We start from the raw sequence: 16,901 nt of genomic DNA, 5'->3' as shown, positions 1-16,901 counted from the left end.
CCTACGCTGAATTAATTAAGACTTTCTGTTTCCCTGCCTTTATGCTGCAAACCAGAGGATTGTTTGGAATGCGATGCAACACAGTGTAAGGTTCAACATTTTATACTTATGTTTTTGCTGGGACTGTTATCTAGCACTGTTTTATGCATTAACTGCAAGGAGAAATTATGTTTTTTTTATATTGTGTGGATGGGGATGCACAGGACTGTATTCAAAGCATTAGAGATTTCTAGCAAGCAAGCATTGGGACTTGTAAATCCCAGTGGTATGCAGCACTTGGTGTGCTAAGTGTCATACTCTCATTTTCATCTCACAAGGGATTCAATGTCAAATACTCTCATTAAAATGTTTCCTGTGATTTATAAGGTGCTCTAATGCAAAAACTCTTCGAAGCTTGATAATGTGGTATATCGTGGCATCAGAAGTATCAGCTGTTAAGCACAGCGTTTTACAGTTGAGTGGCTAACACCGCAGGGATTGTTGAACACATGCCACGGTGTCCTCAGCTAGTCAAGATGCCTCTCCGAGATCCAACATAAACGTTCATCAACCGCCACATCTATTCGAGACACATCCTAGTCCAAAACTCTCATTGCTGTAGCTAATAGAGTCAACTCCACAAGGATCCCAACCAGTCAGCAAATGACCTGCTCCGTCACAGCTGACAGAAGGGAGAGCTGTGAAGTCTTGGTGGGGGAGTGTTACGAGCAGCAGCAGCTATAATGGTACAGTGATACGGGGGCACCAGACTGCTCCCGAATAACTAGGCAATAAGCCTCCTTAGAGCTTCTCGCAAAATGGAGCTCAGTGGCAAGGGCTTATTTTTTGACATACTATTACTAAACCAGTTTACATGAGCAGAAAATTCTATTATCAACATGCCTGAGGAATCCATGCTGATCTGGCCACAGAATGCTGCAAATTGTGGGTTTTCTATAATAGGCTGTACCATGTGATGTTTGACTTATGAAAAATAAAGAACGATTCTTGACTTATCTTTTAGTTTTGTCCAACTCATGTCCATTGTTCCAGTTCAAAATCAAAACTATACTTCCCACAGATATGTGTGGCTGGGTGAGGTGGGGGCGCTACCTCAGGAGTTAAAGTAGCTCATCTACTAATCAGGAACTTGGTGGTTCGATCTCTCGCTGCTCCAGTCTGCCAACTGAACTCTCAATGTGCTCACTGGAGTATGAAAGTGTATGACTGTTAGATAGAAAGCACATAAGTCTAGAAAATAGTGCTTGTATGAATGGGTGAATAAGATATGTTGTATAAAGTGTTGTATTAAGTTATATATATATATAAAAGAACCAGTCAATTTACCATATGTTTGCTGTTGGTATCCTCCGATTCAAATGTGCATAATATGCAATATGCCTACTGAGCTATATTGACTCATACTGTGCAATAAAATGCTGGTCAGATTTTCGTGGCAACTTGAGGGAACCAAAACAAGCCCTCAAATTAACTCTGACATTTTCAATATTATTGTGAATTTGTTAACAAACACTTCCAGCAGATATCGAGCAACATTTGCATAATTCAACCAATTTGATGGGCATATCCTGTCCTTTTAGCTTTATTTTAGATCTCCACTAATTCCCAGTTGGGAATAGCTGTCTCTTTACCACATAGCTGCTTCAGTCAGTTGTTTAAGGAGACTTTGTCTGCCTCATGCTTGATGCTGACCAGACAGACAATGTTTTCACTAAAAACACTAAAAATTCGCCTATAAAGGCGTGGGCTATAACCCAAGTAATTCAAGATCATTCTTTTTAACTTGTGTTGGTCTGCTTTCCATTTTAAAATAGATGATGAATTTCGAGTTATGTCTGGAATGCGATGCTTCTTGAGACTGAGAATTATGTCTTCATTTGGTATATACTCAAGCACACCATATCAGTATACTCCTTTTTCCATGTTTTGTCATCACTGTAGTAGTCCTGATCTGGTTTTAGACATCCAGGTTCAAAAATGATCCAAAGAAATGTATTTTAATCTGCCCAACCTAGAATGTGATGCCATTATTCATCAGGCTTATTTCATCTTGCAGTTTTTTGTTCTTCCTGGGGTATTGTTTGTTCTTGGACACAGACATATATATTGAGCAGTCAGCCGTGCAGTCTGATCTCATAAAATATGAGATTCCTAAAATGTCATTTTAGGAATTATCACTGCAATTTTTTTCCTTTTGTGTCTTTTCACAGCAGGAGTGACATCCAAACTTTCAGTTTTTTCATGTGTCATTTCATGTCACAAAATAAAATGCAAAAACTTTAAAATGCACAGACATGAAGTCAGGAGCTATTTATACATAGTTCCATTTTAAACTAAAACATTCTCTGGAAAGATCCTTGTGTGAAGTTTTGCTTCAGTTTTTCAATGCAGCGTTGCACAAAAAGCAAGCAAAAGACAGCCACTGCACCTACTGTTGTTAGTAGAATGGCTCTCTTTTGTACCCATATACCCTTATGCTCAGAAGCCTATTGATGCTGTTGTGATCTTTCCCATCTTTAGTCTTGTGAATCTGTTTGGTTTTGGCAAAACGTTGATAGACAATTTGGAAAACATGAAGCAAGAGAAATGCTGGACAAATAACAAGTGGAAGCAAATTCACATACAGAATCAAAGTGTGTTGATGCAGTTCGCTTATTTACAGTACAATGGGAAAAAAATCTATTAGTTATTTAAAAAAAAATATCTGGCTGTATATTAAATATCAGGAGCTGATTGAAGTCTAGAACTTTAGCTTTCAGAAACTGAAGGTAAAAGCAGTAAAGTCCTTGCATCTCAAAGAAGGAAAAAATGTTTTGTGATGTCCATGAGCTCTAGACCTTCGTTCAAGTATTACTAACAGTCCTTATCTTTAAAATTGTCTTTGTTCAATTACTGTTGAGCATTTAAAAATTTCAGAAGATGTATAAACATGGTTGCAGTAATTTTATTAAAGCCCATGTAGTAAAGATTAAAGTCTGCTCTTAAATGACATCTTGATTGGTGGATTTGAAATCTACTGAGGAGGTGTGCATAAGCAAAACTACAAATATTGTGTCATTGTCCAAATACTTTTAGACAATGACACAATATTGACACAATATACTTTTGATACCTGATTCAGTGTACAGTGGTGTACCTTGGATGAGCGAATGTGTTTTAGATGTCTCATTCATCTGCTGTGAAGTCCTGCATTTTACCTCCAGATGTCAAACCTCTAACTGTGTAAAATTGGTTGTTAGCATCCAGCCAGCAATCTAATGTCGGCAAGCGAGACCATGTGAAAAAAATTGTCCTAAAATGCATGAGTGGATCTGTGACAAAGTTTTTGTTTATTTGTACATTTCTACCTCCTGAGAAGTCTGATGATTCTGTCAAAGTTCTGCAGTTAAGATAACAGCCTATAACCGTAACCGCCTGTAGGTATATGTTACAGTATTCCTGGTTTGTTAGATATGTGTCACTGCTGAGGTTAGGTATAATAAATTTATAAATATATGTAAATAGTTAATTATGAAAACTTGACTGGACACATAGTACAAAAGTTAAACACAGTCCATTGAACTTAAGTTACCAGGACTTCTTTATAACCTCTTTTCCACTAATACCTACTCGATTTGACTCAGCTCAACTCGACTCTACTTGGTATTATTGTTTTCCATTACAATTGAGAATCATGGGTCATTATAGCAACACAGCAAAAAGTCCTGTGACGTCATTTTTATGTGACACAAATACAACACAACAATGGAGGACGTCTAGGCGATGGTAAACTAGCTGTTCAGTCTGTGGCTTTTTGTCACTCTCGGGGACCGCAGTGTTGGTTTTTGTGCAGCCATTTTCCTCATTGCCAGGTTTCAGAAAAGGAAAAGGTCTGATTTTTGTGAAGGAGTCGCTCTCATGACTCATCGAGTGATGACTGGCCAATCAGATACTAAAAAAGTACCTTGTACCAGTCACTGCTACCTAATGGAAAACACTAAAAATCACATCGAGTTGAGTAGGTTCTAGTGCAAATGGATTTATGAAAATCAACTGTCCAGTAGTGTTTATGAAATAATCTCTTACCCTACACTGTATGCTGTAATGCTGCAGTGCTGTACCAAAATACGTTTGTATCACAGTACAACTTTTCCTCACTGAAAGTTTGGTCACAATTCTCTTCACATCAAAGCAAAAAAAGAATACACAAGCACAAACGTCAGACGATAGCAGCCTTCTGTAGCTTGGTAGAGTTGTAAAGCACTTTGGTCTTACTCCAAGATTTTTACAGTATGTACTGTATATATAAACTGAAACTGCTGCCTTGTTTTTACCTTAGTGCTTAGTGGTGTAAAGGTACAGCTAGCAGCTGTCTCCTGCCATCATTACTGTGCCTGCGTTTATGTGTTCATCTCGCAGCAGGGACATGACTGGGTACCCTGCGAGAACACATCTTTGTTGTCCCACACACTGTTCTCGTTTACATTCTGGCACGAGATAATTACCCATGACAGTGACACTGCTCAGCCCAGTGAAAGTTGACAGCAGTTTAAAGTGTCCTTTGATAACAACTTCTTGTTTAGATTCACTGCTAAGTTTGCGAGTCAAAGAATGAGGAAGGGATGGCAGGGAGTGCTTGTGTTCATTTCTTCTGTTGCCTATAGAGGAGCCTGGAGGAGCAGGCCCACCTCCAGCTCAATGAGCCATGACTGTTTAATTGCCTGACATTCTGTCAGAGCACACACCCTCAAAGCTCTGAGAGAAATGGAGATTTTAAAGTCAAAAGAGGGGATAAAGGCACAACACACTGTCAGGCTCAGAGGTGCATTAAAGATAAGAAGCGGAGCTTTTAATTTGACATTTGTAACAAGTTTTTGTGCGGTTCAATTTAGTATAGTTTTATAGGTCCTTTTTTTGTCCCCTTGTGTAATGCATAGTTCACAATTTATATGTATGGCAATATAGCACAACAATGAGTGCAGGGCACAAACAAGGCTAGACTGTAGAAAGAGCCAGTAGGGAACAATAAAAAATAAAATAAAGCCTTTGATCCATGAGTTTGTGCACATAGTACTGGACCCTCTTTTTGCATAGCTTTCAGAAGATGTTTTGGAAATATTAGAGATTATATTTATATATTAAAAAATTTAATCCATGCACATAATGACTGATTATTAATAAATGAAAATAATTTAGCAAAAGAAGTCCTCCCCCTCCTTCCCATCCTGGAATTTGTTGAATTTTAAAAACACAAACATAATTTACTCGGTTTATTTACCACAACTCTGAGATTTGTTTGAGCTGGTTCATTTCACATAAGACAAGGTCATTTTGCCACAAGAATCTTACAAACGGAAAGTAAATCGCAGAGTAACAATAGACAGAAAAAAGGGGGGAACAAAATACCCTGTTCTGAACTTGAGCGCTCCCTTTTTTGCATTACAAATGGCACTTGTAAAATCATGCCTCCACCAAGATGTTTGTTTCTTCGACATTCCTTAATATTCAAAATCAGCAATTACTTTTTTGTTTTTTCCCCTGCACACAAACAAAATAGCTTGATGAGTGCACACGTCAAATGGAAAAGCTATAATTGTAAATAAATTATAGCTCCTCTTTTTCTTTCCTCTTTTTCCACCGCTGCATAGAGCAAATGTTTTTAAAAGCCAAAGTCAACAATCAACTGCGGCAGGTGACCCGATGACCGAGTGGTTAGGGAACATACCACGTGGGCAGCAACACCGCAAGCTGTGAGCCTCTGGTTCTGCGAAAATATACTCCTGCATAAGTTGTATAATGGTTTCACTGTGATTAGCTGAAATCTCCAAACTAAATTCCCCAAAAGTTTGGTAAAGTATAAAAAGTGTAAAAACAGATTGCAATGATTTGGAAATCTCACAAGCCCATATTTTTTTCACAATAGATTATAGAAAACATGTCATATTTAAAAAGGCATTTTGCTATTTCATGAAAACTGCTAACTCATGTGCTATCGTTTGAAGTGATGGCTGCAACACATCCAACACAATTGGGATGGAGGTAGCAAAAGGTAGGAAAGCAAAACAGCTGGAGGAGGTCAGTAATATGATTGGTTATAAAAAAGAGCATCTCAGAGAAGCAGTTTACCAATCTGCAAAAAAAACAGGCTCCACAAAGTGTCAAACAAATTCAGAATAATGTTCGGTAAAATAAAATTGTTGAGACTGACTCCCGGTAATTATAATGTGCTTTGAGAGGATCATCCTAAACTACTGTTCTGGACAGTTATCGGTCCACCTATACGGGGAGCTCTGTCTCACCTGCAGTATATTAACAGATTTTTATGATGCTATTTGTTGACTTCAGCTCTGCATTTAATACAGTAATCACAGATGAACTAGCACTGAAGCTTCACAGCCTGGTTACTATTCACTGTGCTGTTGGATCAAGGACTTTCTCACCAACAAGCCTCAGGTAGTAAGAATAGGGGACAGTACATCGTCCACACTGGCCCTGATTACAGGTGCACAGCAGAGTTGTGCACTCAGCCCAGACCTTTTGGCACTATTGACTACACTGCCACCCACTCTACAAATAACTTTGTGAGTTTTGCAGACAACACCATTGTACTGGGTCTCATATCAGATGATGATGAGGCTCATTACGGAGAGGATGTCCAAACAACCTGGTCCTGAACACCAGCATGACCAGGAGGCTCATTGTGGGGTGACTGCAAGGGGTCGATAACACATAACATGCTCCCCTCCTTGTACACGGGGAGGAGGTAGAATAGATAAACAAGCTTATGTTCGTGGGCATTCACGTCACAGCTTGAATACATGTCACCTGGTAAAGAAGGTCCAGCAAAGGCTGCTTTTCCTCAGGAGCCATAAATGGGATGGGCTCCCCTTGAGCCTGCTGCAAACTTCTACAGAACCACAGCAGAAAGCATCCTCTGTCTCAGTATGTCAGTATAGTATGGCAGCTGCACGAAACAAGACAGAAAGCACTTGGCTTGGGCAGTGAAAACAGCACAGGGGATTGTGGGAAATCCTCTCACAGACATGGACTCAGTGTATGCTGACCGTGTCCAAAAGAAGGCCAGCTGCATTGCTGCAGACTCCACCCACCCGAGTAATAAACTGTCTGCCTTTTGGAAGAAGGTATAGGACCATAAAAACAAGAACCAACAGACTGAGGGACAGCTTCTTTCCCGGAGCTCTGAACTCTATCACCCCACCCTACCCCGCATACAGACACACATACACACCTCACGCTTTAAAGGGCCGATACATGTGCTAGACGACTGCACTTTGTAACTGCAACACTACATTATAATTGTTTCCCTATTGTGTATATTTGTTCATTGTGTCTCTGTCTTTTTAATCGTGTCTGGTTTTAAGCTAATTACCACACAGAATTTTGTTATGTGACTGCATAATGACAGTAAACAATCTCTGAAAATTCTGTCCTCTAGAGTATGTAATTTCATCAAAAGATTCAGAGAATTGGGAGAAATCTCTGTGTTCAAGAGGGAAGGCTGAAAATCAATATCATGGCCATGACCTTTGGGCCCTCAGGCAGCACTGCATTAAAACCGGGAGTGATTCTATTGTGGAAATCTCAGCATGGGCTTAGGAACACTTCCAGTAATCACTGTCTGTGAACTCAAGTCACTGTGCCATCCACATTCGCAGTGCTGAAAGATTTAAACAGGTTTTTCAGCAGTATATACTCTTATATAGTTTTCTAGGGAAGATCCTGCATATTTCAGCAAGACAAACTAAGACTAAACTACATAGTGTATACTGCATCTATTACAAAAGCCTGAGCAATGAAATGGTCTGCCTGCAGTCCAGATCTTTGACCAGTTTAAAAACATTTGGTGGACCATGAAATGGAAAAATATGGCAAACACAACCCAGAACTGTTGAGCAGCTAGAATCCTATATTAGACAAGAGTGGGACAACATTCCTGTCCCAGAAGTCCAAACACTTGTCTCCTCACTTCCCAGATGTTTACAGACTGTTGTTAAAACAAGAGGGGATGATACACAGTGGTCCACATTGGCCCTGTACCAACTTCTTTTAGACATTTACCATCAAATTCAAAATTGCAGGTTTTTAATGGTGAATTGTCTTAGTGCAGTCCTTTATGTTTATGATATGTTTTTCTATGGCCTATAGTGAAATAAATATGTATTTATGAGACATGCAAATCATTGCATTGTATTTACGTTTTACACAGCGTCCCAACTTAGCATTTATACACTAGGATTTCTTGTTATTTCTGGATTAACACAACCACTGACACCAATCTATCTGATCAGTGTTAAGTGATAGGACAACAAGGGCTACTTTGATGTGAAAAAAATGACTCTTGTCTGTAAAAGGCTTTAAATTTTTTACATCTATAAAATGTGTATAATGCTGATTGCCTTTCAGACTAACTATGTTTTTAAAATCATATGCGGTTCATGCATACATGTCTTAATAAACTTAAATTTCACACCTTAAATTTAAGGTGAGCACCCATAAACATTGAAATGGCATGATTCACTAAGAGGTCTAGGTCCGGGTCCCCCCCTGTCCTCCATGTCTAAACCTGAAAGATAGGAGGGAACTATGACAAATAATCGTTCTGCACAGTGAAGGTCAAACATTCCAGTGAAATGAGAGTAAGCAACACACTGCCCTCACTCCAGCGTTAGTTTGTTTCTTTTTTGTCCCCTGTGCTTTACAGTAGGTGGGAGGACATCAAGTTAAAAATCCTTCTAAATTCTTGGTTAGGTCTCCCAAAAAGAAAAGATGGTAGCACGGTGGATCGATGGCTGTCTAGAAGCAAGCAGGTTTTGCACTTGTGATTTTGTTTACTTTAGATGTTTAAGTTTCCTCCCACTAAAGCATACAGGTCAATAAATAGCTATTAGGTGTGACAGTGTGATTGTCTCTGTTTGTTGGCTGTGTGACAAGTGATCTGTCTGGGCTCTTCTTTGTGCATTTAGCAAAATGCACGGGCTGTATCCCTGCATGATTTGAATTAGGAGCATATGAAGAATGTGAATGACTGAATAAAAAATTCAAAAGGCAGCTGTTCAGCTAGATTCTGATGATTTGTCTGAACTGCCAACTTGCATACTAAATCTCTTTTATGTGAAGTGGAAATGGTGATTTAGCTTTTTTTGCTTTCATATGTAGACAAATGATCAGTTAGTACATGAATAACTTGGAAAGCAAAACTGTGTATTCATGTGCATTATCTTTGTTCTTTGCATTCCTTACCATGTTCAGCGGAAAACACTCAGTAACATGCATGTGTGGTTTGTGAAGTCACTTGTCAGGGAAATAAAAAAACATAACCACTCCTTTTAAAAAAATCTTGACCCTAGCATTATATTTCTGCCATCCAGGGATATGACAAGCCACTGAAACATTCTTGTTTTGGATACAGCCTAATGGAAGTAAAGTGGGCCTATCCACAGCTCCTTTCTCTGAGTTGTTTTATTTACTGACTCTTACCAAAGCCATGCAATTATGTAGATTCCACAGATTCTAGCATAACTGATACTTTCTCCGAGACCACACAAAAATAAATAGTCTGGCAGTGCATATGTGGCATGATACTTCAGGACACTGTTTGACCATAAACGCAACAGTTTTCTAGGCAAGGGGTGGCACTCGTGCATGAATGTTTGAGTGCTTAAATTAAAGCCCACCAAATGAAAACTATAGCTTGTAAATCCAAGTCACCACATCGGCACTGCCTGACACAGATTTGGTCTAACAAACTGTAACGCTCATTATGTGAAAATGTGCTTCATTAGTGACTCCTTGATGGCTGTTTTGGAAGACCACCTTAACAAGTTCACAAGTTCCTTTTTCCAACTAATTACCTGTACAGTTGACAGTTGCTGTGCGGTGGTGGCTGTTTGTTTAGAAAACAAAGGAGCAAACCAAAAAGAACCAAAGCAGACAACATGTCAAGTCGACCCTTTCTTCATGAAACAGCTGTGTTTACAGTTGGTAAGCTAAAAGAGGATGTAACTTTCATTTAGAAGCATGGGACTCTGGTTAGCTTACAAAAATGTAAACATGTGGAGTTGCACAGCGTGGACATATTCTAAAATTTACGATGGGCAGAAACCTTTAGAGCCACTGGTAGATGTGCGTTGCACTGTATGCTGTGCAAACTTTTTTTTAACTTATATGGTAAAACCACAGTCCTAAAAAGTAAATTTTTAAGCTTGGTATTAGTTTTGCATGTTGTCAAAGGAGAAAAAAGCATAGCAGATCCAACCAAACCTGACTAACTTGGGTGGATCTGCTATGAGATCCTGTGATTTTTGTTTTCAGTGAAATCTCCTCCCTTTTCCCAGAAAAAACATTTCGGTAGAAGAAAGAGAGAACAATATGTTATTTGCACTCACTGGTCACTTTATTATGTACATATGTTTAACTGCTTCTTAGACCAAATGTCTAATCAGGCAATCACATGGCATCACCTCAGCACATTAAGGTTATAGACATGGACAAGATGACTTGCTGAAGTTTAAACTGAGCATGAGTGGTACTGGTCTGAGTTGTTCAGAAACTGCTGATCTACTGGGATTTTCCCACCTCTAGAGTTTACAGAGAGATTTGTCCAAAAAGGAAAAAACATCCAGTGTGTAGCAGTTTGGTGGAAATGGTTTGTTGATGCTAGAAGTTAGGGGAGAATGACCAAACTGCTTTGAGATGATGGGAAGGCAACAGCCACTCAAATAACCACTCGTTACAACCAAAGTATGCGCACGAGCATCTCTGAATGCACAATACATCAAAGCGTGAAGCAGATGGGTTACAGCAGACCACGCCATGTGGTCTTCTGCTGTTGCTCAAAGGATTGCTGACAAACTGAGGCTGCGTGGACTCGCCAAAATTGTAGAGTAGAAGATTAAGAAAATGTTTCGTGGTCTGATGAGTCTCAACTTCTCTTGCAGCATTTACATGGTAGGGTCAAAATTTGGCATAAAAAACATGAAAGCATGGATCCATCCTGCCTTCAATGGCTCTGGCTGGTGGTGCTGTAATGATGTGGGGTATTTTTTCTTGGTGCCTCTTACTAACAGCTGAGCATAGTTTCAACGCCAAAGCCTACCTGTGTATTGTTACTAACCATTGTTACTAATATCACAAAGAATGAAGGTAGTTCTGAAAGAAAGAGGGGGTTACAAAAGTAAACAGATTTCAACTCAGAGACTCGGCTGCATTATCTTAATGCTAATGTCATGGGGGAAAGCAGTGACATTTAGTAGAGCTGTGGGATGAGTTTACATTATTTATATTCTTTGTCAATTATGTGAATTTGTTTGTCAGGAGTTGTGAATGTTGAAAAAAAATAACGAAGAAGCTTGTGGCGCTTTCATTGATTTAAAGATGAAGCACTTAGTTTGCCCTCAGTCACTCGGTTGATTCTCAGGCTGACAATATAAATTTGCGTGGGAAGGCAGAGCCGAGAGGAATGACACATTGCTGATATCTGGCTTGCGGTACCACTGTGGACATATTTATTCCTTGAAAAGAGCATTTAGTGCTTTTGGATCTATATGAAGGGTTTTTTTTAACCCAGTCTGTGTGGGTTGTGTTACGTTGTAAATGAGTTTTTCCTCATCCATAGTATACTCTCAATGCCACATTTTAGGTCAAGATGACACATTTCAGATGACCAGTAACCACAAATCACAAGTTTAACGACAAACAACACGTTTGTTGCTCATAATAGCAAAAATCTGACACTGTTGTGAGTGGGAGTGTGGTTCTGATTGCATGGGGCAAACAATACAGCTTTTGAGAGACAAAAGGAAGTTGTTTATGTAAATGTGTAGGAAGTAGAGGCTGGTTTGAGCACATCACCATCACTTCCTATGACTAAATTATATGTAAGATGAGCATACAGAGACATTTCCCATAGTGACACATCTCAATCAGGTTATCAGGCAACTGCAGCTGACAGTAATCCAATGCTTTATGACCTTGATCCTATAGTGATAAAAGAGACATTGCACATGCTGTATCAGGGCAAAAGGTGCAACAACCATAGAATACTTATCATCCATTTGTTACTGTTGTCATTCACAAGGCAACACTAGTAAGGTTGTCAACAGGGTGGAAAGAATAACAATGCTGTGTCTCACTGTCAGCTGGGTTGAACAAAACTTTTAAGCTAAAAATATAAGATGAAGAAGCCGTTTCACCAGAGGGATTTATTCTTCAAGACAATTTCATAACAATCTTATTGCATACGTAAGTGCCTGTGGGTGTAGGACAAGAGGTATAGATATTTTATTTTTGTTTTACTTTCTCCAAAGCCTGAGGTGGTTCAAATTAAATTCCCAAAATGACAAAACTGTGATGTGTATCATAATGTGAGTACGGGGCTTATCAAAGTTCAGAAAAGTAAAATTTAGAAGGTTTTTCAGGAGCCGGCTTAAGAGAAAACATAAATAATAAATAATTTGATAAACAAACTATATTTTTATATACATACATATATATATATATATATATATATATATATATATATATATATATATATATATATATATATATGTATATGTATATGTATATGTATGTATATGTATATGTATATGTATGTATATGTATATGTATATGTATATGTATATATATGTATATGTATATGTATATATATATATATATATATATATGTATATGTATATGTATATATATATATATATATATATATATATATATATATATGTATATATATATATATATGTATATATATATGTATATATATATATATATGTATATATATATATATATGTATATATATATATATATATATATATGTATATATATATATGTATATAAATGAGAATACAAAATGAGAAGAGCAAAGAAAATCTATACAGAAACTATGCAAACATGATCAGTGCTAGTCCAGTTTGTCCTCTTTTTGCCATGCAATACTTAAAAAAATATCAAAAGGACATTTAGAGAAAACAGCTTACAAAAAGCAGCAATTACAGCTAGCAAGATAAAAATACTCTGTCCTGGATTATAGGTATTACGGTATTAAGATACTGCGTTGGCTATTCTGACCAAAGCCACAGAGTGCCGCGGTGTTGTATGAGAACATTTTATGTGACAAGAAAATCTCCAGTCAAAATTGTATTTTTTTTATTTGCTTTTTGAGCGTCTTAAAACAGCATGCTGTCCTCTTGTGCAGTCATTCATTTTGATAAATGTGGGACCTGACTCTGTTTGGCTTGCTGGTCATGCCACGATGGCCCAGATGCATCCATCTTTTAAGAGTAAAGGCAAAATATAAATATCAATAAAAAGACATTTAGACCACTTAATAATTTATCATTTTACTAAGCTTTAAATGATATACCGTGATCCTATTTTGTCATATTAGTCTTCATTTTTGAACGTAGATACAGAGAGGAAATTAATACTGGCACAATAAGTTCTCCAAACCTTGTTTTTCACCACCTCTGAGATTTTTGCAATCCGAAATGCCAAACCAATCCAAAGTGATTCCCCTGATAATTTGCAGGTCTCGGCAATCCATTATTAACTGCTTGACTTTCTATGAAGTCAATTTTGTGACCATTATATCTGACTATGCTTTTAATATCCCACATATCCTTATTATGGTTTTCTGAGAAAATACACAAAACCAGCATATAAAGGATCCATGTAATGCCTTACATCTGCAATCCAGTTGGATAATTGTTTTAGGGATCTTGGCCAGACGCAAAAGCACAGCTTGTCCACAAGTATATGCTGTATATACAAGTTAAAAGGTCACATTATGCTCCATTTTCCTGCAGTCTCAAATCGACCTATATATGGCAAAGATCCAAACATGACCCACCCTCTGGCGTGGAGATGTACAAATTCCATTACATTTGTGGTCTAGCTTACAAAGATCACATACTTTATACTACCAGATGGGTATAAGATAGTTGCAATGATAGATATGTCGTGAGTTTCTGCTGTTACAGACAGCTGAATGTTACAGTGGCTGCATCTGCTGTAGAATTTTTTTGTAGCTGCAAATGAAATTTACGAAACCATAAACATGGTTTATTAAACGAAGAGAGGCACAGGAAGGGAAGTCAGTAAAAACCGCAGATATTGGAAAATGCATAGTATAATAAAAATGGGCGCATAATAACTGAGCTAAAATCATGTGGGGGTTTTTTTTATATACTTTTTTGGATGTTATCATGCTGATAATCAAATTGCCCCAATAACTCTGTTTTACAGTTCATCCCTTTTTTAAGTTAAAATCAAAGGTCAGCCAGCCGCTATAATGCCAAAAACAGTATTTTTTCCACAAACACTGATTTTATTTAATTCCTTCCATACATTGTCCATTTTTCCCCCTCATCGACTAATGCTGGTGCCATAAAGGCTCTGCTACATTTCATATGTGTCAATTCATTAATGAGGCGCACTGGCCCCATTACACTGTACGCTGCTTGCATCTCTGGGGAACAGGGGTAGCAGGGGAAAGCAGGCTTGCCAATGATTGCTCTGTTTTCCATAGAGCATAGCTTCCCTTTAATCATCTCCCTTTTTCAAAGTTCGCCTGTCGTAGCCTTGGGCGAATCACATGCACAAACTCAACGCCGCTTCATCAATATTCTGTCATTTTTTCCTCACCACGGGATCTTTGTGTGATACATTTTGCTCACTATGATAAACCATATTGCCTAACTGTGTAGTTACCATGGGACTGAGCAAATGGTTTGAGGCAAAAAGACTTAAAATGGGCCATGACAGTCCCGTTCAGTGACAGGATGTAAGTACAACATGAGCTACATCAATAAAGTCATTTATAAGGGAAATACTTGATCTTTGTGTGTGTGTGCTTTATGTGCAGAATCCAGTATACACAAACTTAGATAAGGTTGGGCTTTAACAACACCTGTGTATTGACTTATGACTAATGAAGTCTTCAAATGCCCCTATGATCACAAGGGATACCAGCATCATTTTGTAAGACATCCTTTTTTTCTGTTGCTATTCACAATTTAATATAATCCACTTTACAAAGTGATCAAATCTGATAAATTTAGCCTTAAAAGTCTAAAGATGTTGGTTTGTAATTATGCATCTTACACGTTTATTTTTGGAGACAGGTTTTTTTTTTTTCCACAAGTTTTTCAAGGTACACAGAGATTCACTGTCACATTGAATTAAAGGCATGATGAATTGTTTCCTCTACAACACTTATGAAGTCTGTATAATGTTGAAAATAAAGTTATGCCTCCAGGGTGCTGCAGAAGCGAGCGCACAAATTCAGTTCAACTTTCAAAACTTAATTTTACAACATAGTAAGACAGCGTGGTAGCAAATCTGGTTTGACGCACTTATGCGATTGCATCAATGCAATGTACAGTATTGAATTAAGGCAGACGTTTTAAAATCGGTGTTTCGGCCGCAGTAATAAGTGATAAATATTCATTAGCTTTGTTTATTGCCCCATATCTTCCCCACAATTTCTGTCAGGTATATAATTAAAATGAATCACACAGCATTTACACTATTGTGTGAATGCCAGGCTGCAAAACCGAAACAAATGCAAAATAATAGCCAGATTTGTGTAACAAGTTTTATTTTACTTCGTGCATTCGCTCTAAGGAAGCAGCATAGTAACGGCGTGACAGCGCTGTCACCAGGAGACGTGCTGCTCTGGTTGAGGCTTTCTTGGGCTGTCCATGTCAAATCATGTTTTGGAATCCTGCTGTGGCAGATTTCTACAAGGACATAATCAGTTGTAATCAAGTTAAACGAGGAGGAAGTTAAAGAAAGTGCTGCAGCCCACAGAATGATCCTAAAAAAATGGATTTATCATGAGCCCGTGGCATGTAGCCCAGCAGTCTGTGGGGTGGGGTGATGATATGACATCACTCCAATGTCATATCAAGCCACATAGCTTGTAAGTGGTTGTGATGCTTTCTAACCATGATTTGCTTTGGTGTACCATTTTCATTCGTGTTAGCAATGCAAGATAAACAGTGGAGTGATGTCTTTCTGGTCTCATCTATTGTGAAGTCACAAAGGGGAAACATTGTTTGCTTTTGCCCTCTGTTGATGGATATTGATTGGATGAAAACAGCCCACATCTATATGCAGTCTGGTAGTTACCTGCTCCAAGCAACACTGCCAGTCACCTTTGAGGCAAATGTTTCCAGACAAGGACAAAGCAGACACAACGATGTGGAGACAACTGGTACTCGAAACATCATCGCAGAGGTCATTTGCTTGATGTGCTTTAGGCTAACCAATGTTATTTCTACTGAATCATTTTAATAATATGCTAAAAGTACTTTAAAGCCAGATGGCAAGCCTTGGTTGAAAGAATCTGCTGTTTATGAGTTGACTTGAACTGATGAGGAGGATTTTATGACATGTTGGACACCAGATTTAATAGTCATGTCTAGGGACTTATACCCACAGGGATTCAGTCCCCTGTGACTTGACACCGTGACGGTTGATTTGTCAACAGCCTTACCGCAAGAGACTGCATTAGTTCCTCAGTGTGACTGGGTAAAAAATCTAACTTGATCACAGTTGTGATGAACACGCAAAGTTATTCTTACTGTGGCCTTCCTCCTTGTGAGAAACTATTTGGTCCGTCCTCAAATTGGTCACTGGTCAGGGAAAGAGACTTGTGGCATGGCCAAGGACTTGGTATGAGCAGAACCGACTCCCTGACCCCTGTAATTGAGATGCAGGAAGAATACTGCATTCGTATCAAATGAAAAACTATTTTAACGCAGACAGGAGGAGCAGTTGCCAGGGAAAATAAGTTGATCGAGGAGTTGTCTGCCCCTTGTGGTTTAGTGGGAAGACCTGCTGTCGAGTCTATGATTAGATTGAACGCGCACTAATTTAGTACAGACTTGCAGCAGATGGATATGTGC

The 16,901-nt window shown here is 38.4% G+C and overlaps 1 protein-coding gene across 2 annotated transcripts in view; it reads left to right on the top strand.

Annotated features, from left to right (window-relative positions):
• gpc6b (glypican 6b) overlaps nt 1-16,901 on the top strand; it is a 78,837-nt gene that overhangs the window by 52,923 nt on the left and 9,013 nt on the right. Inside the window, exon 7 of one of the 2 annotated variants that reach the window (XM_063498152.1) lies at nt 56-85. The exons of the other annotated variant lie outside the window; for it this stretch is intronic. Within the exon in view, the coding sequence (XP_063354222.1) occupies nt 56-85 (30 nt within the window). The remainder of the gene's footprint in view (nt 1-55; nt 86-16,901) is intronic. 2 annotated transcript variants of the gene reach the window in all.

The sequence above is a fragment of the Pelmatolapia mariae genome, linkage group LG16_19 (genome assembly GCF_036321145.2).
Source record: "Pelmatolapia mariae isolate MD_Pm_ZW linkage group LG16_19, Pm_UMD_F_2, whole genome shotgun sequence".
NCBI classification, from domain to species: Eukaryota; Metazoa; Chordata; class Actinopteri; order Cichliformes; family Cichlidae; genus Pelmatolapia; species Pelmatolapia mariae.
This window is presented reverse-complemented; position numbering and strand designations above follow the sequence as displayed.